The 24,209-nt window shown below is 37.8% G+C and overlaps 1 protein-coding gene across 1 annotated transcript in view; it reads right to left on the reverse strand.

The window, feature by feature from the left end:
* Positions 1–528: 528 nt before the first annotated feature.
* LURAP1L (leucine rich adaptor protein 1 like) overlaps positions 529–24,209 on the reverse strand; it is a 47,494-nt gene continuing 23,813 nt past the window's right edge. The window contains exon 2 of the mRNA XM_081570325.1: positions 529–2,407. Within this exon, the coding sequence (XP_081426451.1) occupies positions 2,033–2,407 (375 nt within the window). The 3' untranslated portion in view covers positions 529–2,032. The remainder of the gene's footprint in view (positions 2,408–24,209) is intronic.

The raw sequence follows: 24,209 nt of genomic DNA on the forward strand, positions 1-24,209 counted from the left end.
CAGTGATCTGAGGACAGAATTCATCTTTCCTGTGCCTGGCTTATTCTAGACAAATCTCAGGTTTTGAAGAGGTTAGAATTTAGCCTTGATGCCTCTTAAAGTTTCGCTGTCTCCTCATTTCCCTCTTGTTGGACATGTTCTTGTAGTGCTGTAGATGTATAGTTACAAATGTCATTACTCTGTTTGAAATCCGTTAGTCTTAGTTCTATCTACTAGATCATAAAGCGTGTTCTTGGATTTTAATCTGGTAAAAAAAAAAAAAAAAAAAAAACCTGTGCTAAAAATTGCTTGGTTTAATTCTACATTAAAACCAAACAAAATAGCCAACCCACCAGCCTTTACTAAGTTTAAAATGAAAGCAAGTAGAAAGAGGTAAAAAGATGGGAAATAGCTGGCACATGGCCAACTCCCACTTCACCTATAAACACAACACTGACTGTGGAGACATGTGATTTCAGGAATGGACTCAAAAACCTCATGATTTGAGCATGTAGGTCCTACTAACTTAGAAGAAAAATGATAGGTCACTTTTTGTCATGGGTTAAGTTTGCTTTCTCATCTCCACTTTATTATTTAACTTCCATAGGTACCAAGGTTTATTGTTAGAATAAGACAGACTCAAGTTTAAATCCCAATTTTGACACTTACTGGGAGATCTGACCCAGTTACCTACCTTCTTTGTGTTTCATTTTCCTCAAACACAGAAGGGAGACAATCCTGACATCCTGAGATTCTTGTTGATGATTTTATCTACAATTTATGAAAAAAGTACCAGTGTAAAATATAGACCCTGTAGATCTTAATTGGAAATTGAATAATATATAACGTGGAAATAATAAATTCAACATGTGTGTAATACATATACTAACAAAGGAAATTTGGGGGAAATTATTTCTGGAGTATGCCCATTTTTTAGTTACAAGTAGAGTTTTTGGTTCACACTGTCAAGTGTTTAGTGCAGAAACATATATCATTATAGAGAACAGTGTGAAATCTCAATTAGATTTACTCACGAGGAATCATCAAGGTAAAAGAAATGTAGAAGATTAATATCACATTGAAATTTTCAGTACATGAATGATATTTTCAGACGTAATTCCAGAAAACAAAGAAATTACTTATTCTTCTCAGAATGAAAGGATCTATTAGGTTTTGTAAGTAAATAGTGATTCTACTTCCCACTCCATTCATCCGTCATCCATCCATTGTATGAATCTATGTTTTTATATATTCTATAATTGTAAAATGCTTATAGTAAACATCAACAAAATCTCAGAATACAATAAATCTAGGACACCTTGACCTTTAATCACCTTCTTACTTAATTTCAATTATTCTTTGAAATTTGGGAGAATCATATATTTAATTACACAAATTTGTCTACAGCTTGAGTTAGAATCACTGATGACAAAATGGTCATCTACAGTATGAACACAAAGTTGAACTGAATAGATTACATAGAGTTGGGGCTTCCTCATGGTTGTCATGAGGAGTGTGTGGCTAACGGTATTATTGACTTCACACTAGGAACTTGTGGCCTCAAAATAATGCCTAGCTTAGTCCCAAGCATGTTGTTCAATTTAATATAAAAACAGTAATAAACCTCAGTGTCTTCTGGAAAACAAACCTTTGAATCATTTAAGAATACAGACAACAAAATCAGCTATTATCAGACTTTGGTTTATTGTAAAATTTAGCGAAGTTTATCTTGTAATCCCTGACCCCTTGCTCTGAAAACAAAAGCAAAGATATAATTATTGCTTATTCTTTTCCCCCTACTTTATTTGTGCCACTGTGAAAGAAGGGAGAAAAATCATCGTAATAAATAGAGAGACTTAAGAGAGAAAGAGGAATCAGTCCAGATGAGAAATACTAGGAGCAACAGAAATACCATCAAGCCATTCAAAATAAGCTTCCTTTTAAAAGGTTGTCGTACTAAAAAAAAAAAAAAATCACACCAAAAATATAGCAGCGGAGGAGGAGGATAAATACAAGTTAATTGCACACCAATCCCATGCAAAAATCTGGGGCATTAGCCAAAGCAGTAGTATTCAGAATCCAATTTGGGACGCTTGTACAGTGCGTGTGAGTCCCCTATGACTGAACTGTCACTGAACTGGTCCAAGTCTGAGGGGGTCTGGTGGCCTGGGACATCATCTGCCAAAGTGTCCAGGTAGCTCCCCACGGAGATGCCATCTAGCCCGTCACTGCCATCATGGAGGCTGTTGCAGCTGCCATGTAAGGAGGTGCTCTGACTCTCCAGTAAGCTGCAGAGGCTGCCACTCAGACTGCTGCCTCGGCTGGTGATGGTGGCTTTCTCTTCAATCATCCACTTGATGGACTCGATGCTCTCATTGATGAGGAGCAACTGGCGCATGAGCTTCCCATCTGTGGCTCTGAGGTTAACCTGTGGAGGGCAGGGAGAAGGGAGAGACCTGCCAGTTATTCTGCGTTCTCGAAAGACCCCAGAGTCATTTAAATTCTGTCCCCTGCGGTCCATCATTTTACAGTCAGAGAATAAAATACAAATTTACTTGAGTGAGGATCTTTTTGAAAACTGCTGGCAAAGGGTAGGAGTCATAATCAAAGAACTCACTTCCTGCCAGCCCTAACAGGCTCTGAAAGGGACTATAAACTCTCACTGCATCTCTGACCCTCACCAAGCTGCCTGGAAATATCTTATTGAATGACAGATTCTGTCAAGAGACTTGTTCTCTCTATGGCCAGATTGTTTGTTGTTGTTGTTTTAGTTGCTTAGTTGTGTCTGACTCTTTTGTGACCCCATGCACTGTAGTCCTCTATCCATTGGATTTCCCAGGCAAGAATACTGGAGTGGGTTGCCATTTCCTTCTCCAGGGCATCTTCCTGACCCAGGGATTGAACCTGTGTCTCCTGCATTGGCAGGCAGAATTCTTTATCACTGAGCCACCAGGGAAGCTCGGATTTAATAGTTTATCCTTGTTAATTGAGAGTATGTGTGTGGATATTGAGAAAAGGGGGGGATGGAATCTGTAGAAATTAGGAATCATCATCATCATTGGAGAAGGAAATGGCAACCCACTCCAGTGTTCTTGCCTGGAAAATCCCATGGACCTAGGAGCCTGGTAGGCTACAGTCCATGGGGTCAAAAAGAATCGGACACGACTGAGGGACTTCACCTTCACCATCCTCATTGTATCAGCTCCTATTTTTTGAGTGATTATGTGACAAACACCATTAATAAAAACTCAACACACATTATATTGGATTGGCCAAAAAGTTTGTTCAGGTTTTTCGATGTTACAGAAAAACCTAAGCAAGCATTTGGTCAACTCAATAATAACCCTGTGCCTAAAGTATTGTTATTTTTATGCCTCTCTTATATATGTAGAAACTGAAATCTGCAAATAAAAAATTAAGAGTACAGAAAAGGTCTGCACCTTTTATGACTATACTGACACATATGTTGTGCTGAATAATGCTTTCATGTTTTACAACCAAATTGTTTCAATATTCCTGAATCCAAAAGGCTGATAAATGAGGCTGATCCACTTTACACAATGAAGTGTACAAGTATTTTCTGTAGATTTCAGTATTTCCTTCAGATTTGTCAAGAGCAGCTCCAATCAAAACTGGGATATGAGACTCTGGGAAGGTTCCCTTAAATGACTTCTAGGTATGTAGTCTTTCTGATGGTTTTACTTCAGAGAAATCTGTCTTCTTAGTCACAAAGCAGAATTTCTCTGTAGGCCCTACAGTTCAACAGGATTATCTGTTAACATCAAGGGTGTTTCTGAAGGAAGCAGGGGGAGAGATGCTGCAAGACAGCCCTTGTTCTGGTTGGAATTGAAGAGATAAGGCTCCTACAGAGATTCCAGTGGACTGGACTGTGAGGCACGGACAGATTTAGCCACCAGAGGTCCTAGTCACATTCATCATGGTTTAAATGAAATTCCAGTTTTTTTCACCTGAGGTCTTTTAACCCAAGAGACTGGGCCTTGCTTATTCTCTCTTGAACTCCTAGGACTAATTCAGATTTGCGTGTTTCTAGAATTATCCAAGGGACTCAATTGTGAGTGACTCAAGTCAGAAGAGAGAAAGAAGCTTATATATGCATTCATATTGTAAACATATTTCTAGGAATCAACCCATCTCTGAAGGGGAACTTTGGATTGAGTGAATGTGACAGACAGCTTATTAGGAGAGATGAAATTTCTAGGATGACTTCAGAGATTTAAGATTGCAGGTAAACTCCATGTGTATATGTACAAAAATGCTTACATATGTATGTATAAAGTATGAAGTATAATTTAAAAACCATTAATCTGCCTAGGATATTAAATAAAGTGACTTAAGAGACTACCTTATCTTCTCTGAGAAATATACCAAAAATTCTTAGGGAGTCAGCAACGAAAATCAATTTTCTCTGAGATATTCATGAACAGAACTTAGTAAGTCTTGAGATGGTTTTCTATTTGTGGTGTCTCAGTGACCTTGCTTTAAGGTTGTGTGGGCAAAGGAAGTTTTGTGGCAATTTTTTATATTTGAATTTATCCCCACACCCTATGAGTCATCAAAATACTGTTCAAATTACAAGTAATACAACAAATATTTACAAATCATCAACAATTTGCTTACGTCCACAGAGGAGCCAGGAAAATCAATAGGAGTCAAAGTCTTACAAAATTGTTCAGTTAAGCATCTGCAGCCAATAAAACATGCTGTGCCCATCGTAGGCACAGTGCAATGTAAGTGTGACCATTTCCCAACAGCTCCCCAAATGAACCACAGCTGCATTTGTTCACGTCCCCACCCTGCCCTGTCAGAATGTTCCTGCGCATGCCCAGATCTGGACGTATTCCCTGTTACTCCCTTCACGTGAAATACTTGACTGTTTTCCCCTCCAAATCCTCCCCATTATTGAAGTTCTAATTCTTCCATGAAGTATCTCTTCTGCTGCCCTGTTTACCCTCTACTGTGTAGTTTGTATCTGACAGTCTACCTTAATTTTGTACACTTATATTGCTACCTATTATTGTGTCTTTTAGCTGTTTCTTCAGCTAAGTTTTCAGTTCCTTAAAAAAGCCGTGTCTTATGTTTCGTCCATCGCTTATGGTCTGTTTGAAGGATGGATTGATTTTGCGGAGGGGAAATAGTCGTAATTTTAGGATCTGAGAAAGTTCAGCTCTTAAGACAATAATAATGCACATTCCCAGCAATTGTGTCACTGGAGGGTTAAAACATACTTACACTTTTTTCCCCTAGTTTTTGTCTGAGCTACACAGTGGCTGCATCACATAAGAAGTGTTCAGTTTTGTTGAGCAATATGAATGAGAGGGGAGTAGACTCTGAAGTAACAAAAGCTTCCTTTGACCATGAAATGATTTATTTAAATAAAAAAATTCTTTTCTTCTGAAAGCAAACATTCACAGGCCATTGAACCACTGTAGGGGAAAATATGACGAAAGCAAGTCCCTAAGAACGTGTTGGTCAGGCTGATAATGATTACACACTTAACTGCATCTAACCCTGTGTCCTCCTGGGGAGAGAGCAAACAGCTTCCCACCGTGGGAGCCCCGGGCCATTCGGTTCACACGGCTGTCTGCCTGTTACCTGGCACTCCACCTAATAGTGCTTTCTCCGGGAATTAAGGTGCAGTTATGCTACTCCCGGTGAACCTTCAAAGTAGGAACAATCCACCAGCATGACTGAATCACCATGTGGCTTCTGTCTCCAGCAGCTGCCCTGCCTTTCCTCACTGTTAAGCACGTCAGTCCTTAGGAAGTCTGGCCATCTATTCAGAAGACAGCAGTCTTGCCCAGTAGGCAGGAAACTGTGTGGTTCTCTCACTTGAGGTCTTGCAAGGTCCCAGGACGTTTCTCTGAGGACAGTGGTTGTTGGGAGGACTTCCTCATGGTCTGAGTTTAAGTGACCCCTTCTTGGAGAGCCCCTTCCTGATCAATCATAGTATCTAATTCCCATGCTTAGTTGTACACAGCGTTTCTATGGTTTTATATTCCCTTCATAATACTTATGACTAAATGGAAATCATCCTACTTATTACATGTTTACTTTTTATTTTCTGTCTCCCATATGAGCATATAAGCCGTCACAGAGGGCAGGGGACTTGGTCTGTCCTGTTCACCACTCTGTGCCCAAGACCTCCAAGAGTGCTTGACGCATAGTAGATATACAAGTCTTATTTGTCCAAGGCCTGAATGATTGCCGTAGGTTGAACCATCTATCAAGAATGCCCCTCCCTTGAGTGTTGCTATAAGTCAGTGATACAACAGGGCTTCCCTAGTGGCTTAGATGGTTAAGAATCTGCCTGCAATATGGGAGACCCAGGTTCGATCCCTGGGTTGGGAAGATCCCCTGGAGAAGGGAATGGCAACCCACTCCAGTGTTCTTGCCTGAAGAATCCCATGGGCAGAGGAGTCCATGGGGTCACAAATAGTCGGACACAAATGACCGACTAACACTTGCTAATGATACAGTGCTTGAGGGGAAAGAACAAGGTAGCAAGAAAGAGCTCTTCAGTATTAAAGCATTCCAAGCATGAAATCCCACTCCCACTGATTCACAGAGTTCGAACACTGAGTAACTAGGGCAAGGTTATTCCCAGCTTAAATGTACAGGTTACAAGATGATATCTCTGAAAGGAAGTGGACTTCACGACGTAAATCACACTCTAAGCATTATTCTGTTTGTCCTGAGGTGATAACTCATACTAATACAGCACCATTGTTCTGTAAACACTTGGTGAAAGAAATTAAACAAAAGGAACAAACAATAGGGTGCTACCAAAAAAGATTTTTTTGTAAGGTTTGCATTAATTGATCCAAAGAGATGTCAGTGTCCTTCCTCTTTTCCTCTTCACTTGCCACTCTGGCCCTTACAGTTATTGCAATGCAGCCCATCTTCATACTTAATAAGCCTCTCATGCTTCAGTATTGTAGCATAATAGGTCTCTCAATTCTAGACAGAATGAAGACTGAAATTTCATGTCAATTATGATCAATGAACTGGTCTATAGAAGAACTTAATGGGGGGGAGGGTCTTGAAAAGAGCAAATATTCTTAATAATAAACTTTTCCAGATCTATGTTTTTGTCCAATCTGTCACTTTAATACTACAAAGATAAAAAGGTTATGAACTGTCTCACTGGAATCCAAGAAAGAGAGAATATGGTCATGCTTTCACTTCATCATGAAATTGCCAAATAAATTGTCTTCTTTGGTGATGGTGTATAAGGAACACAGGCCAGAGCTCTGGCCTGTCACTGTCACAGACTACCTTTGGGCAAGGTGGCTTCTTATACAAGAAAAAGAATCCTGGGGATTAATTTTGAGCTCCCGTGAGCCCCTGGACTCAACAGACATAGTAAAGCAGTCTGTGAACAAAGTGTAATTTCTGCCCAATACTGAAAATTTAATTCAGTAGAGAAATCCATGTATCACCACTTCTCTGCTCTTTGTATTGAGGTTTCATTGAAAATGTTATAAGAAGATTCTGTAGATCAGATCATCTCAGGATTTCCCTTCATTCTAACACAGTGTCTGATTGTCATTCCTGTGGCCGTTTGATTACTAAATTGTTTCTGCTATGAGAGAATCATTCAAGCTATACAGGAGACAGAGCAATCAATTTACTGCTCCGTCTCTGGCAAATTACTTAGCTAGTAAAAGTTCATGGCTAGAGTTTGAGCTCTATGTGAATTTTAATCACCTTATCAGAAATTCTGTGGGGATAGTAATTTTAGCTCTTGCCATTTGGGTTTCACTGAAAGTAATATTTGTGTTCTGTGCCAAGATAAACATACATACCATGTTTAATGGGTCTATATATTAACTGAAATGTGCACATGGGCTGCTGAATATATCTGCCAAATAGGGACATTGCTCACTCCATCTTGTCATCCTGCAGGCTTGCACAGCACCAGTGTTCATATCTCTCACAAAGCTCTCCTGTACCATTTATCTTTTTATTTATGGGAATTGACTAATCAGATAAAAGCAGGCCATCTCCCAGTTATGCAACCTACTGTAAAATCCACAGTATCCATGACCTTAATCCCAAATGTCCAGCAAGCTGTATAGGAAGAAGACTACTTTGCAAGCAAGTTCATGATCATGTACATGAAGAAAGGAGAATAAATTAGATTTGCCTTTTAATGTGATGCCCTAATCCTAATGTCTAAGGTGAAGAAACCAATCAGCATTTTTTTTTTCAAATTTGTAATTGGTGAAAGGCCTCTTTTCTAGCCATATTTATTTCTAAATATCTAAAAAAAAAACAAAAAATAAAAAAAAAAACATCTAATGTACTAAATTAAAGGGCTGTTGTAAAGATACTTAGAATATTGTTTCTCCAATAGTTTATCCCAGTTTATCTGCATGTTCCCTTTTATAACCTCCTCTTGTCTAAATGTGCTCCCTGCTCAAATTCACCACATCTTCAATTTGAAGAATACAGATTTCCTATCTACTCATCCTTAAAATTTCCAGCAGTTTTATTAATAGCTGTATTTCTAAAGCACTCCTGTTTTGTCGAGAGGACCCTTAAGGATAGCACCGTCTTACTGCAATCTGAGAAGACATAGTACAATACTTGCATCCAATGCTTTGGGTTTAGAATGCTTCAGAAGAGCATGCAACATTTGCAAGTCAGAACTAGTCCGCCAAAGTTTTCCTCTGCTTTCTTAGCCAGTTCAAAATTTACAACGGAATTTGTTTTGAATTGGGCAACAGAGGATTCCATTTTTATATCAGTCAGCTTTGTCTTCCTCCATTTGAGTTGTTTTTATGTGGAACTGAACAATAACTAAAACAGTTCACTGTTTTCCCAAAGCCTCATAGAGGGGTAATTTCCCCAAAGACTAAATTACATACATAAAAACACTATCATCAGCACAGCTGACCAATTGATATTGTTTTGATAGATTAGATAGCTACATCTGGTTTATTTGAAAGGGGCACATGTGACTCTCCTGAATCTTAAACACAAATTCCTGCCATCAGGCCTGCTCATGAGATCTGTATAGTGTCTGCTGGTGAGTCTTCTGATTACAAAAGGAAGACGGAGAACTCTACAGCCTTATTCGGTCAGGTTTTAGCTCCAGTTGATACTTAGATGCCTGTGATGAAAACTCCTTTACCATAACCTAATACAGTGAAATTTTTTTCGTGAGAGATTTCAATACGTATATGCAAAGTATAATTCTGGCTAATGTATGAGACTATAAATCACCTGAGCTGAAATTCATTTGGAATGATGTCACTGAAACATGGACTCCCCATATTTGTAACAGAAGAGCTCCCACACAGAACACAGACCAGAAGAGTCTCTGCTAATTTATAATAAATGTTCTTTCAGCATGTTCATTTTTCTAATTTAGAATTTAAAGTGGGATTTTTACATGGAAGACTCGGATTTGGTAACGTGCCCCTCTGTGATTTGTAGTGGCTGTGTCTCCCTTGGGAGGGAAACAGGAGGCAGGGTGGTGTGCTGGGAAATGTTGAACGGTTGGCTCCCTGGAAAACTACACACACACAAACACGTATACATGCTCGTAATAAAAACTGTGCTGATACAAATACTAAAATATACAGTATCTTTTGTTGTAAATTTCATGTACTGTACTGATTCTCAGAGACTCCTTTTGTTCATTTTTGTTGAATTATTGTACGTACAGCAACTTCGAGTTTCAGTTCAACCATAATTGAACAAATAGAATTGATCCTAGTCCACAAACTCTTTTCTAAATAATTTTTCTTCCTTAAGTCTGATATGTGATCTGTTGTTTAACCATTTTCCACCCTGCTGCTGCTGCTGCTGCCGCTAAGTTGCTTCAGTCGTGTCCGACTCTGTGTGACCTCATAGATGGCAGCCCACCAGGCTCCCCCGTCCCTGGGATTCTCCAGGCAAGAACACTGGAGTGGGTTGCCAGTTCCTTCTCCAATGCGTGAAAGTGAAAAGTGAAAGTGAGGTCACTCAGTCATGTCTGACTCTTAGAGACCCTATGGACTGTAGCCTACCAGGCTCCTCCATCCATGGGATTTTCCAGGCAAGAGTACTGGAGTGGGTTGCCATTGCCTTCTCCAAGATTTTCCACCCTAGTGCAAATTATATTCATTAAACTGAAAACTGTTTCAGCCTCAGCATGAGTTACATCTGAGCTTTATCGATTTGTCAGTGATGGGAGCAATTTGGCTGAGTTGGATAAGTTTTTGACTGCATAGAGGGTATTTCCCAGTAATTTTTTGTGCTATGGATAATGTAATAGCTAAGGACATGACACAGTCTTAAATCGAATCTGTAGTATCAACATTTTCCCCATTAGATCATTTTCCCCTTAAGGTCATTGTCTTAAGATAATCAACAAAGTTAAGTTCTGGTTTATGAAGTTTTACAGTTTCTATGCTGTAAATACTCCTACAATGGCCAGTGTCAAGCTGCCAACATGATGTCACTAAACATACAGTTGGTATGGAATGGAATTTTATCTTTTCCCCTAAGTAGAATTTGAGGGAGATGTAAAACATTTATACCAAAGTTATTAATGGTCTTTTATGGAAAGGTTTCAAATACTGAATATAGATTATTCTTTAACCATCATTGAGATATAAAATCTATTTGGAAAGGGAATAATCAAGATACTTAGAACCCACTTAGTATTTACACTTATTTATTTTAATTTTTCATGGATTTATTTCTAAAATATGCTGTACACTTCTCTATCTCTGTAAATAGAACAAAGTAGTAGACCCAAACAGAATCAAGTAGTAAGAGGCCACCACTATGAACAGAGTATTTCTAATTCAGAGTTATTCAACAATGCATTTAGGGGTTATTGAGGTAATAGCATGTTAATCCTTTTTTCATACGGTCCCTTCTTATAAAAGTGCTCAATTTTCTCTTTCAGTAACTACTATATATTGATATTAGATTCATTTGCCACAGTTCTTATGCCCCTTTTTCTTCCTCAGTGCCTCAATTTTTTCTAATCTGCTATCTGCAGCCCAGCAGTACTTCAGTAATAATTCAGTAACTATAATTTTTCCTATTTGTTGAGTATGAGAGAACTGAGTTGCAAGGAAAATTAACCTTTGCAATTCTTAGAAACTGACTTTAAGCAGTGAGTAAAACTAGGTGAAGAAGCAGCCTCTGCAAAAAGTGTAAAGCACATAGGTCTTGCTCCCTGGGAGCAGTGCTTCTTGACATACACATAACCTTGGTGTCTTGTTGAAATTCAGATTCTCTTCACTAATTCTGTGATCCTGCATTTCTAACAAGTTCTCAGCAGATGCCAATACAGGTAGGCAGCCTCTAAGATGTCTCCCAATAAAACCCCCTCTTTCCTGGTATCTACATCCTGTGTAATTCCCTGCCCCTTAGTACAGACTGAACCTTTCGACTGGTTTCTTAGGAATACAATATGGCAAAAATGATGGGATGTCAGTTCTGAGAAAAGATTACAAAAAGACTTTTCTGTCTTGGGTACATTCTTCTACTTGCTGAGAGGAGAGGCATCTGCCAGGCTGTGAGGTGTCCTGTTGTGAGATCTCCGTGATAAGGAACTGATATCTCTGGACAATAGTTAGCAAGGGGCTAGGCCTTCCCGCTACTGCTGCCTGTGTGAGTGAGCATGAAGCAGTGAGGGGGCCGTGAAATGACTGCAGCTCCATCTGATGTGTTAATTGCAGACTTTGAAGAGACTCAAGCCAGAGACACTCAGTTTACCTGTGCCAGACTTCTGACTCACAGAAACTGAGATAACACATTTGTTTTTTGCCTTGCTAAATTTTGGAGTATTTGTTACACAGCATGAATAAATAATACATCAATGCCATTGGTATATGGGCTACACTTTGAGTAGCAAGGACCTATATATCTTTTCTATTTGTGGATAATTTGGGGTGATAGGTGCTGGACCACCGTGTCTGTGGAATGTTACTCTTTTGGCATATTGTTTTATAGCTTGAAAAAAGTAAAAAATTGAGTAAATAGTGAAATATACATTGATGGAGACAAGAAATGTTAGAGGGAAGTCATGGTCTTCTTTGAGGGGCCATCTGCATCACCCACAGGACAAATGTGTGGTTTATTACCCTGAAGGAGAAATGACAAATGATATCTCTGGTATTTAGTGACACAGCTGCTGCTACTGCTGCTAAGTCGCTTCAGTCGTGTCCGACTCTGTGCGACCCCATAGACGGCAGCCCACCAGGCTCCCCCGTTCCTGAGATTCTCCAGGCAAGAATACTGGAGTGGGTTGCCATTTCCTTCTCCAATGCATGAAAGTGAAAAGTGAAAGTGAAGTCGCTCAGTCGTGGCCAACTCTTAGCGACCCCACGGACTGCAGCCTACCAGGCCCCTCTGTCCATGGGATTTTCCAGGCAAAAGTACTAGAGTGGGGTAATGATGCTTTAAATAGAGATCACTTATAAATAATACTCTTTATAATTTGAGAGCCATAAAATGTAGGGTATACAATGATAAGATAATAAACTTAGATATTAACATTCAGATAGCTTAAGAACTTAGAATACACTAAGACTAGTGACATCTTTGAATTTTCAATACTGAAAAATTGACTAAATTTTAATCCTGCTTTTCTGAATTCATTTAATTTGAAGAATTCACTTTAATGTGTCCTCACTAGGGGAAGGGAAGGAGGAGATAAGGAAAGTGACAAATGTGTTTATTGTCTCCCATGAACCAGACTTTGTGTTTCATGTATTAACCCATGTTTTTAGAAAGGGCCTCTGTAGAATGGTCCTTGTGCATAGGGAATGTAACTGAGACACAAACCTTTTGTTAGAACCATTCATTTTTTAGCTAATGTTGATAATTTTATAATATTTGGAATGCTTCCTTTTATGATGAAGATTAGTTTTATTTTTCATATGATGCCTAAACACCAACTAAATATTGACATTTGGGAAAATTTGGGTGGGGCTCTCCAGATGACATGAGTTGCAATGCAGCAGTGATCTATCTTACTCTCTGAAGTATGGCCAGTGAGAAACAACTGCCATATTCCATCACTCACTGATAATACACTGACTTTCTTATTTAGTGATTTTGTCTGATTAAAAAAATCTTTAGGAATATTAATAAACATATCTTCCATTTATTAGTTGCTTCCTATATATCATGTCTTAAATATTAACTTATCTAATACATTTAATGCCATTATCATAATGAATCTGTAAAGCTGATTATGATTCTCATTGTGTTTCCAGTCTGACATATAAAGAGGTTGAAAGTTATCATTCCTGTTTCCCCAGCTAGAAAAAAATGGAATAAACTGAAGATCAACAACTCTTCTTACATCCATCAGAGACTTAAGGTCACAGGGTATACTGCTGCCCCCAGGAGATAAAGAAGTGGATACAGAGAATCTTTGCTTACCCAGAACAGATGCCCAGAAGCAGAAGGCCCCTGCTGGAGTTAGTAGGAAGACTTAAAACTATAATTGAAGAATTGCTGGAAATTCATTGTAGACTAGCTTGAGAGTTAAAAACTCCACATTAAAAACTTTAGGGGAAGCCCCACACTTTCATGAGTTTTACCTCCAGCAGCCCCACCAGGTCCCAACTTTCCTTGATGCTCTCTGATAGGGGCAGGAGCAAAGTAACCATTCTAAAATATGCCCAAAGCTCTCTGTTCTCCTTCTCAGGGCCTGCTGTCAAGGAAAACTATTTACCAGAGCCTCACTGACTGGGATTTTACCAAAGCCTAACTGACCTTTTTGTTGTTGTTTAGTCGCTAAGTCATATCCAATTCTTTTGTGACTCCATGGACTGTAGCCTGCCAGGCTTCTCTGTCCATGGGATTTCCCAGGCAAGAACACTGGAGTGGGTTGCCATTTCCTTCTCCAGGGGACCTTCCTGACCCAGGGATCAAACCCTCATCTCCTGCATTGGCAGGTGGTTTCTTTATTGAGCCACCGGAGAACCAACTAGGGGTGAATAGAAATGCCCATCTCAGGCTCACAAAAAGACTGAGACCTAACCATGGACTCTAGATTACTTCTCCTCCCTACACCATACACCACATCAGTAGGGTTCCTGAGAATAACAGGGACTGCAGCTAAAAGTCCCACAGGCCTCAGAATCTATTTAAGGAGTCTCTAGGAAAACCCAAAGACAAAAAAATAGACCAAAAAAGAAAAGATACTAGAGGAAATAGTCTCTGACACCTACAGCTAACAGTACACACAATTTAACTCCTATTAAGATAAATATAAAACCTCACATCTCAGGTCTATCTCAGTTCCTTTTATATCATACACAGCTTGCAACGAAAAATTACAAGACATTCTGAAAAGGCAAAAAGTCTGAAGAGACAAGTCATGCGTCATAACCAGACTCAGGTACAGATTTTGCTATTATTAGACTGGGAATTTTAAGTAACTATGATTAATTTGATAAGGAATCTAAAACAGAAAGTAGACAACATGCAAGAATAGGTGTGTCATGTGAGCAGACAGATAACATTTGTACAATCAAAAGGAAATGCTGTAAGTCAGAAACACTGCAATATAAATGATGAATGCTTTTGATGAATATATCAGTAGACTGGACACAGCTAAGGAAAGGATCCATGAGCTCAAAGAATTTAAAAATCTCTCCAGCAATGTGTTGAAGCATAGTCTAAGAGGCTTACCAAAGCATAATTTAATTACCTATGGAGAGATAGGCTTCTATGACCTGTAATTTACTACTAATTTGGCTCAGACTTATGAAGTTGTAAGTTGACTTGTAGCTTTGTGTTTTGAAGACCTGAAAATGATTTTGGCCCAGTGCAAAGAAAAACATCTCAAAGTTATCGTTTTATTGTCTTGTTTGATGTTAAACAGCTTTGTCTCTAAACAGATTATTTCATATGTCTTTCCTGAGAAATTACATAAACTCTAATTCTCTTTTGGGCCAGCTGTATCATCTTGCTGCTTTTTTCATTAAATAAGCTAAATAAATCTTCGGCAAGTACTCCCTCTATGTTTGTATGAGAACCATGTTTTCAACTACTTAAAAATTACACTTTGATAGGGTTGGAGGTTGCCGTCAAGATACATAGTATGCTTGCCTGCTGGAACTGGTGAAACAGTTCCAGAGAAGTGGCCTCTGGAGTGAAATTCTGACACTCCATTTTCTTCTGATTTGGTGCCTTTTATTCTGGTTTGCTTGCTTCATTATTATTGTTTTGGATCCTTGGCTAATAGTTACCAGTTTTGGTTAACTCATTGTTTAGGTAATGTTCATTTTCTTAACTGGGTACTGAACCCTCCTGTATTAAAAAAAAAAAAAAAAATATGCAAAACCAGCCCATTCCAGGTACTCGTGCACTGAACCAACAGGCCAGTCAAGGTCCCATAATCTATAAATGATTTCCTGTTTGCAGTAGCTCTAATTGGCAATCTAGTTTCATGATGTATTCACCTGGGATCTCTATAGGATAATAGGAATCTATTCTCTGTTGGGCAAGAGATGACACAGAGTATGGTCAGTTGGTCTATATTGTTTGTCTTTTGTTGTGCTCAAATCCATGTAGAAAATATTATTTCCACTGACCAGGAGACAAACACTTTGAGAATGTGTGTTTTGTGTTTTCTAGCGTCCTGTGCCTGGGGTGGTAGACCTGAAGGTTTAATTCCTGTTGATGGCTGTGTATTTGAGAAAAACCTTTTACTTCTCATAGATAAGAAAATGAAATATTTCCCTACTTCTAGAATAAATTAAGTTATAGTGTCTTAGGAAAAAAGAGAATTTTCTCATTAGAGATACTAATAAATATTTGGAAAATTTAATGTTCTCAGAATTTCAAGAATGTAAATTGAACTTTAACATTTTGAATGTACTGACATTTTTAAGGAAAAGAAAAATCCTTCACAATGTTAGCTTAGAAACATCAAAGTGAATCTTTAGACATGAATTTGTTTGGTAAATTTAGGTTATAAATAACTAAATGTCTTTTCCTTGCTTTTTTCAATATGGAGACTAAACATATAATTTAATTTTTCTTGTTTAAGATTTGGATTTCTTTTCTAATGAAGAGACTAGCTAACGCTAACTTCCTGAATGCCTTTAACTGGTTTACTGTTGAAATTAGCTAAGGTTTCTTCCATATATTGAGATTAAAAAAAATATGCAATTATGTTTTCAACTATATTTTCTTGGGCTCCAAAATCAACGAGGACAGTGACTGCAGCCATGAAATTAAAAGGTGCTTGCTCCTCGGAAGAATAGTTGTGACAAACCTAGATAGTATACTAAAAAGCAGAGACGTCACTTTGCCAACAAAGGTCCATATAGTCAAAGCTGTGGGTTTTCCAATAATCATGTATGGATGTAAGAGTTGGACCATAAAGAAGGCTGAGCGCCAAAGGATTGAGGCTTTGGAACTCTGGTGCTGGAGAAGTCTCTTGAGAGTCACTTGTACAGAAAGGATATCAAATCAGTCAATCCTAAAGGAAATCAATCCTGAATATTCATTGGAAGGGCTGATTCTGAAGCTCCAATACTTTGTCCCCTGATGCAAAGAGCTGACTCACTGGAAAAGACCCTGATGCTGGGAAAAACTGAGGGCAAGAAGAGGAGGGGGTGACAGAGGATGAGATGGTTGGATGGCATCACTGACTCAGTGGACATGAGTTTGAGCAAACTCAGGGAGATAGTGCTGGACAGAGAAGCCTGGTGTGCTACAATCCATGTGGTTGCAAAGAGTCGGAAACGACTTAGCAACTGAACAAAAACAATATTAAGTTATAATTCTTAATCTTTTTTATTCAACTGTAATTGTGTTCTGTTCTGTCAGTTCAAACATAATTTGGAGGATATTAATTGTAGAACTTAAACTAATATAAATCAAGTTAATAAAAATTTATGGCTATATATAATTTCTAAGGAAAATAGAATATTGAGATGTGTCACCAGTTGTTATGTATAGCATTGCCTTTTATTTAAGTAGTAACAGAGTGGCTGAATCTTTGGGTCATTTTAATAAACATATTTTTGCATCCACAAAAGTGTTAAAGGTGTGCACTTGGCTGTAAAGATCTTATAAAGTAGTTGTGTAAGCTTTGCTGGTCTCCTTAATGCTTGTATATGATAGTGGTTACTCTCCAGTTTTTCTCTGAAAGGTTTTGAAAGTTTGACTAAAAATTATGGCTTATATAGGTGGTTCGACTATACTAGAAATAATCATGGCAAAGAAGTATAGCTAAAATATGTTTTTGCTTGTCAAAAAAGAAGAGTATTTTTGTTTCCAGTAAAAGTGGTTTGTTCCAGAGTGTGAAAGGAGATAGTAAAGAACAGAGCTTGAATTGAAATCGAAAACTGACTAAATATACCAAAAAAATCCAAAATTATTTGCCTTTAAATATCATATCTACAAAGGCTTCCCTGGTGGTTCAGATAGTAGAGAATCCGCCTGCAATGCAGGAGACCCAGGTTCAGTCCCTGAGTCAGAAAGATCCTCTGGAGAAGGAAATGGCTAGCACTCCAGTATTCTTGCCTGGAGAATTCTAGGGACAGAGGAGCCTGGCGGGCATATATAGTCTATGGGGTTGCAAAGAGTCAGAAATGACTGAGTGAATTACACACAAAGAATTATATGGGAAAAAAGCAATGTAATGTATAAAAATGTTCGTAAAATTTGCTCAGTTTTGATGGCTTTATTAGGAGATAAATTTTTAAATCTAAATCTTTATTAAAAGAAAAATAGGTTTAAAATAATGAATAACAACAAATTTCATTAAATGTTAAACAGTTTAGTTATCAAAGACATTTAGTCAATATATTAGGAAACAATTTTTTAAAGAAGTTTATGGATAAAATACTACATTACCAATGCAAAGCTCAAAGTTGCTTTTTTCCTCTCTTCTGTTGGAATGAAAAATTGGTGTAGAAGAATTTAGTTTGCTCTTAGTAAGAGATAGTAAAAGGTTATTCTTCTGTGTTATCTGCCCAGATAGTAGAGATGCCTTATCTAACCTGAAAGTTTTTCATTCTTTGTGCTGATTTTGGCATGTCCTTGAAAAAAAAAAACAATTTACTTAAAGAATTACTTAAAATTGTGTTGCATTCTTAGTGCCAAACAATGACCATTCATTATTTCCAAGCACAAAATGCTAGTGTTTTAATCAAACAACTAAATCTATGCTAATAATACTTTAACACTTTTGATTTTACCTTCCTGAGATAAGACCCTAAATTAAGGGGGAAATTTTTTTAAATGTGTTTTACGCCCAAGCTGTTCTTTATGGTGTTTGCAAAGGTCCCCATTTGCTAGACAGCAGGCACAGCAAATGACTGAATATGCGTGTGTTCCAATAAAAGTATTTACAAAAACATGTGAACTGCATTTAGGCAGTGGCTGCCAGGGTCCTAGTCTTACAGGTATTAAAACAAACCAAAAAAAAAAAAAAAACCCCAAAACACATCCTAATGAATTTAACTCAGTATATCTTTTTACAGGGACTTATTTGACCTCTGCGCCTCTATCCTTCCTTTATCCACCTTTTCCATCTTTATAGTTTCCCCTCATTAAAGGGCTAAAGACACCTTAGCACATACTTCCTTTAGGTTTGTATGAGTCATTTTTTTTTTCCTTTTTTGTTTTTGGAATAATGTGCTTTGGTAGACTCAAACAGAGCCACAGCCAGAAATCTACTTAGAAAAGGCATAAATGCAGATGGGCCCAGGAAAGTGTATGTAACACAGATGATGTATGTGAAGGAACTGAAGAATGTGACTTTGCTGTGACGAAAGTTTCTGTTAAGTATGCGTCACTAAGTCTTTTACTCCTTTTTATCTTTAATCACTTTTAATCTCTAATTTATTCCATAAAAAGTTGCCTTTATTGTATAAAAGAACATGCATACTCTGATTTAATACTTCAAATAAGACTCGATAAGCCTTGTTTCTTCTGGGAGGGTCAAGGTGAATTCCAGGAGGAAGGAATGGATTAGCCCTTCATTTTGGTTGGCTTCCTCTCTCTCTGATTATCTGTGATTCAGCATATATCTAGTATTGTGATGATCCAGTGCTCTTCATTTTACTGAGTGCTTTACATTTTCCACAAATAGCTTAATGATATCTCTGTCCCCAAAGATTATCAATAACTAAATTTATATGCTTCTATCTTTAGTGTTTTAGAAACTCAAATGTTTAAACTGCCCCTTTGCATGATATGATTTTGAAAAATTGCGTTTGCTTTATTTTAAATGAAATTTGTTAGCTCTTTAACATTGCCTCAAATGCTGTATTCATTTTTCCAATTTAGTACTCTCCTAGAATTTTACTTTAATTAGATGATTTCACCTGGATGTGTAAGAATTTGTTCTTCTTAGAATGTGATGTAGTTTGTCATATTTATATCTACACTGATCTATTTCTGGAATAAATAACATGCAATGCTTTTAAAACAGAGGTGATGGCTGAGTTGTTACTTATTGATGCTAGTGATGTCCTGTGATTCAATTACCCATTGCTAGTGGAGTTCAGTGAGGATGGCAAAAAAACCTAAAACTTTGAGTCTAGTCTTGGTTCCATTAGTAACTTAACTTGTAACAAGTCACCTAATCTTCCCGTGCCTCCATTTCCCTATTACATAAGAATATTGGAGATCATCTTTAAGATTCCTTTCAGTCCTAAATTGCCTTGATTCTCAAATATAACACGTTAATAGTATATGACCAGTGTACAGTTTGCAAAGGAAATTGGAAGATCCCTCATTTGGCCAATAGAACGCTGTCGAGATAATCCCAGAGTTTGATTCTGGTAGATGACTGCATTGGTAGACAGAGTTTACATAGGAATGTGGGGATCTTTCAAGATAGAGAATTTTTCAGGATGGCAGCAACAAACTTAGTGGTAACAGTCGAATGATAGAGACAAATGAAATGGAAGCAGTAAGCAGGGCCTCCTCCAGTGCAGTGGGTCTGTCCTGACCATTCTTCCTAGTTTCTTACTGGGGTTATTAGTACATGCCAAATCTACAAAGGTATGTTGAATGAAGAAATGACTGGGGATGGAAAAAAAAAAGGTCCATATGTATATGGTAATGTAGCAGAGAATAAGTATGTATTAATTTTCTTTGGGAAAAGAGGATGTATTTCAGTTGCTTAATGAAAAAAAAGATGGATTTGGATAGAGAGAGATGGGTACGGGTGGCCAGTATCAAGAAGGACATTATACTTTGAGCCTGTAATGAGGAAAATAGGCAAAGGCCTAGAAATGTATAAGTTCACTTCCTGCTCAGGCAGTGGAAAGCCAACCAGAGGACCTGAGGATCAAGAATGTGGTTGGAGGTGGGAATGTAGTTTGAAAGCATATCATGAAGGGGGTCTGGAGTGCTGAGCAAAGATAAGATGCTGTGACAGTCCATGCCATAGACGAGTTCAGCACATTCTCTTAAATAGAAGTTCTCAATCAGAGTCTCGCCACACTGCTGTGCCGTGGGTTACTGAATCTAAGCTGCCCTCAAGGGAGCTTCAGAGGGCTTCATTAGTATCTCAGGCCTATTTTTAGTACAGGTAAAATTTTACTAGTTGCAGCAACAAAAGATATTACAGAAAACGATTTGGCTGTGTAGGGACATTAGCTAGGACTGGAGCATAAACGGACACCAGAAAGCTTTATTATGTGCATCTTTTTCTTCTTGTTCAGTTGCTCAGTCATGCCCAACTCCTTGCGACCCCATGGGCTGCAGCATGCCAGGCTTCCCTTGTCCTTCACCATGTCCCAGAGCTTGCTCAAACTCATGTCCATTGAGTTGGTGATGCCATCCAACCATCTCATCCTCTGTTGTCCCCTTCTCCTCCTGCCTTCAATCTTTCCCAGAATCAGAGTCTTTTCTAATGAGTTGGCTCTTCGCATCAGATGGCCAAAATATTGGAGTTTCAACTTCAGCATCAGTCCTTCCAATGAATATTCAGGACTGATTTCATTTAGGATTGACTGGTTTGATCTCCTTACAGTCCAAGGGACTCAAGAGTCTTTTTCAACACCACAGTTTGAAAGCATTAATTTGTTGGTGCTTATCTTTCTTTATGATCCAACTCTCACATACATACATGACCACTGGAAAAACCATAGCTTTGCCTATACAGACTTTTGTTGGTAAAGTAATATCTCTGCTTTTTAATATGCTGTCTAGTTTGGTCATATGTTTTCTTCCAAGGAGCACATGTCTTTTAATTTCATTGCTGCAATCACCATCTGCAGTGATTTTGGAGCCCCCCAAAATAAAGTCTGTCACTGTTTCCATTGTTTCCCCATCTATTTGCCATGAAGTGATGGGATCAGATGCCATGATCATCATTTCTTAAATGTTGAGTTTTAAGCCAGCTTTTTCTCTCTCCTCTTTCACCTTCATCAAGAGGCTCTTTAGTTTCTCTTTGCTTTCTGCCATAAGGGTGGTTGTCATCTGCATATCTGAGGTTATTGATATTTCTCCTGGCAATCTTGATTCCAGCTTGAGCTTCATCCAGCCTGGCATTTCATATGATGTACTCTGTACAGAAGTTAAATAAGAAGAGTGACAGTATACAACCTTGACGTACTCCTTTCCCGATTTTGAACCAGTCCCTTGTTCCGTGTCCGGTTCTAGCTATTGCTTCTTGACCTGCATACAGGTTTCTCAGGAGCCAGGTGAGGTGGTCGGGTATTCCCATCTCTTTAAGAAGTCTCCACAGTTTGTTGTGATCCACACAGTCAAAGGTTTCAGCATAGTCAATAAAGCAGATGTTTTTATGGAACTCTCTTGCTTTTTCAATGATCCAGCGGATGTTGACAATTTGATTTCTGGTTCTTCTGCATTTTCTAAATCCAGCTTGAACGTCTGGATGTTCACGGTTCATGTACTGTTGAAACTTAGCTTGGAGAATCTTGAGCGTTTCTTTGCTAGCGTGTGAGATGAGTACAATTGTACGGTAGATGAATAATCTTTGGCATTGCCTTTCTTAGGAATTGGAATGAAAACTGACATTTTCCAGTCCTGTCACCATTGCTGAGTTTTCCAAATTTGCTGGCATACTGAGTACAACACTTTCACAGCATCATGTTTTAGGATTTGATATAGCTCAGCTGGAATTCCATCACCTCCACTAGCTTTGTTCATAGTGATGCTTCCTAAATCCCACTTGACTTTGCACTTCAGGATATCTGGCTCTACATGAGTGATCATACCATCATGGTTATCTGGGTCATTAAGATCTTTTTTGTATAGTTCTGTGTATTCTTGCCACCTCTTCTTAATATCTTCTGCTTCTGTTTGGTCCATACCATTTCTGTCCTTTATTGCACCCATCTTTGCATGAAATGTTCCTTTGGTATCTCTAATTTTTTCTTGAAGAGATCTCTAATCTTTCTGATACTATTGTTTTCCTATATTTCTTTGTATTGTTCACTTAGGAGGGCTTTGTATGTATTCTTTGGAACTCTGCATTCAGATGGGTGTATCTTTCCTTTTCTCCTTTGCCTTCCACTTCTCTTCTTTCTCAGCTATTTGTAAGGCCTCCTCAGACAACCGTTTTTGCCTATTTGCATTTCATTTTCTTTTTCTGGATGGATGCAAACTCTTTTAGGACTAATTTGCCAAACTAAATAACCTACTAGCTCATGCTCCTGAATGCAAAATGATAGATTCATTAAAAACATAAATAAATAAAAGTCTGTCTGTATATGTGAAGCAAGGCTGTTTTCTGTTTTTCAATCAGAAGCAAAGATCTGGGTGAAGTGACAGAGAAAGGCCCAGAGGTCTTGACTCCAAATTCTTATTCTGATCTCCGATTTCCTCCCCATAAACCCAGTCTTACTGTTCTTAAAATTCTCATAAGAAATATGCATTTCCTCTTGAGTTTTGACTTGTTCTCCCTATTGACGGACATATTTAAATTTCTCTGAAGTCTGTGTTTATGCTGCCTTTTTTTGTGTGAATACAAAGGAAGTTTGTTACATGCCTTTCAAATGCAATAACATTGTTTCTAACTTAATTACTAAACAAACTTGTTTTAAATTGCTAAACAAACTTTATATTTTAAATGAGTGCATTTAAAGTGTTCTCAAGAGAACAAACAAGATTTCCTTTTGAAATTGCATCCTTACAGCAGTTTAATGAAGTTAATGCAGTAAATATTTCTTAAAAGGAGTGATGATTGAGAATCTCACATTTCCCTTTAGAAGAAGAAATGTCTGATACTCCATCCTATGAACAAGGATATAGATTCCTCAGATATACAGTGGCACCTGGTTCATTTCATTGTGAGCCAATTTCTTGACAGCTTTAGCTATCTTTTACATATTTAACCACTTCCAAAATAATATCCTGAGGCTACCTTAGAGACTCTGCTAGCTGGTAGAGTTGTTAGATGTTCTTGGAAAAAAGTGCTGTGTGGAATAGCAATGTGATTATCATAATTAAGAAATCACATTCTCAGCTTATGCAACTCACTGTGGAAATTTTTTGTACCAAGGGTAAGAATTTGATCCTTATCTCTATGTATTAATAAAAGACCTAATTAGATTCAGTTGCTTTTACGCCTTAATTTTATGATTAGTCCAAATTAAGAGGTATCAGTTTCTGTTTGAACTTCTCAAGAGAGACTGCCGTTCAGAAATAATTTCTTTTTCAATGTGAAAATTACAAAGATACCAGACATTCAAATGATCTTAACAGATTCTTGCTCACACATTGACAATACCATTTTACAGAAAGACTTTACCTCTTTCCTCTAAATAAACTCTAAGAGTAATAGACATTTTTGCTTTATTTTGTCTTTTCTTTTTTAACTTAGTATATTTGGGCATTTCTTTTCTTTATGAAGTTCCAGTCTCAAACAGGTAAGAAAATGGTATCCCAAGCAGATTGGTATCCTGGAAAGAACTAGGGTTTGGATATTGAAAGTTCAGGTATAAAATCCAGTTATTCCATTCATTAACTCTTAGGTTTTGTCAGTGAAATATGCTATTTAATATTTTCTCTGCACCAAAGTTTTAATCCATAAAATGGTATATGTTACCCACTAGAATACTGTATTAGTATGGTTGGAAGAACTGCATGAAATAATATATACACGTAACATAGAGCCTGGTCCAATGGTGCTCAACAAAGTGTAACTAACTCCTGAAGTTTGCAACAGTAAATGCCTACTTGGAAAAGAAAAAAATAGTCTCAAATCAACAACCTGATGTTATATACCTAAAGGAACTATAGAAAGAACA

Source organism: Giraffa tippelskirchi, chromosome 1, assembly GCF_054371585.1.
Source record: "Giraffa tippelskirchi isolate mGirTip1 chromosome 1, T2T-mGirTip1v1.2.pri, whole genome shotgun sequence".
NCBI lineage: Eukaryota > Metazoa > Chordata > Mammalia > Artiodactyla > Giraffidae > Giraffa > Giraffa tippelskirchi.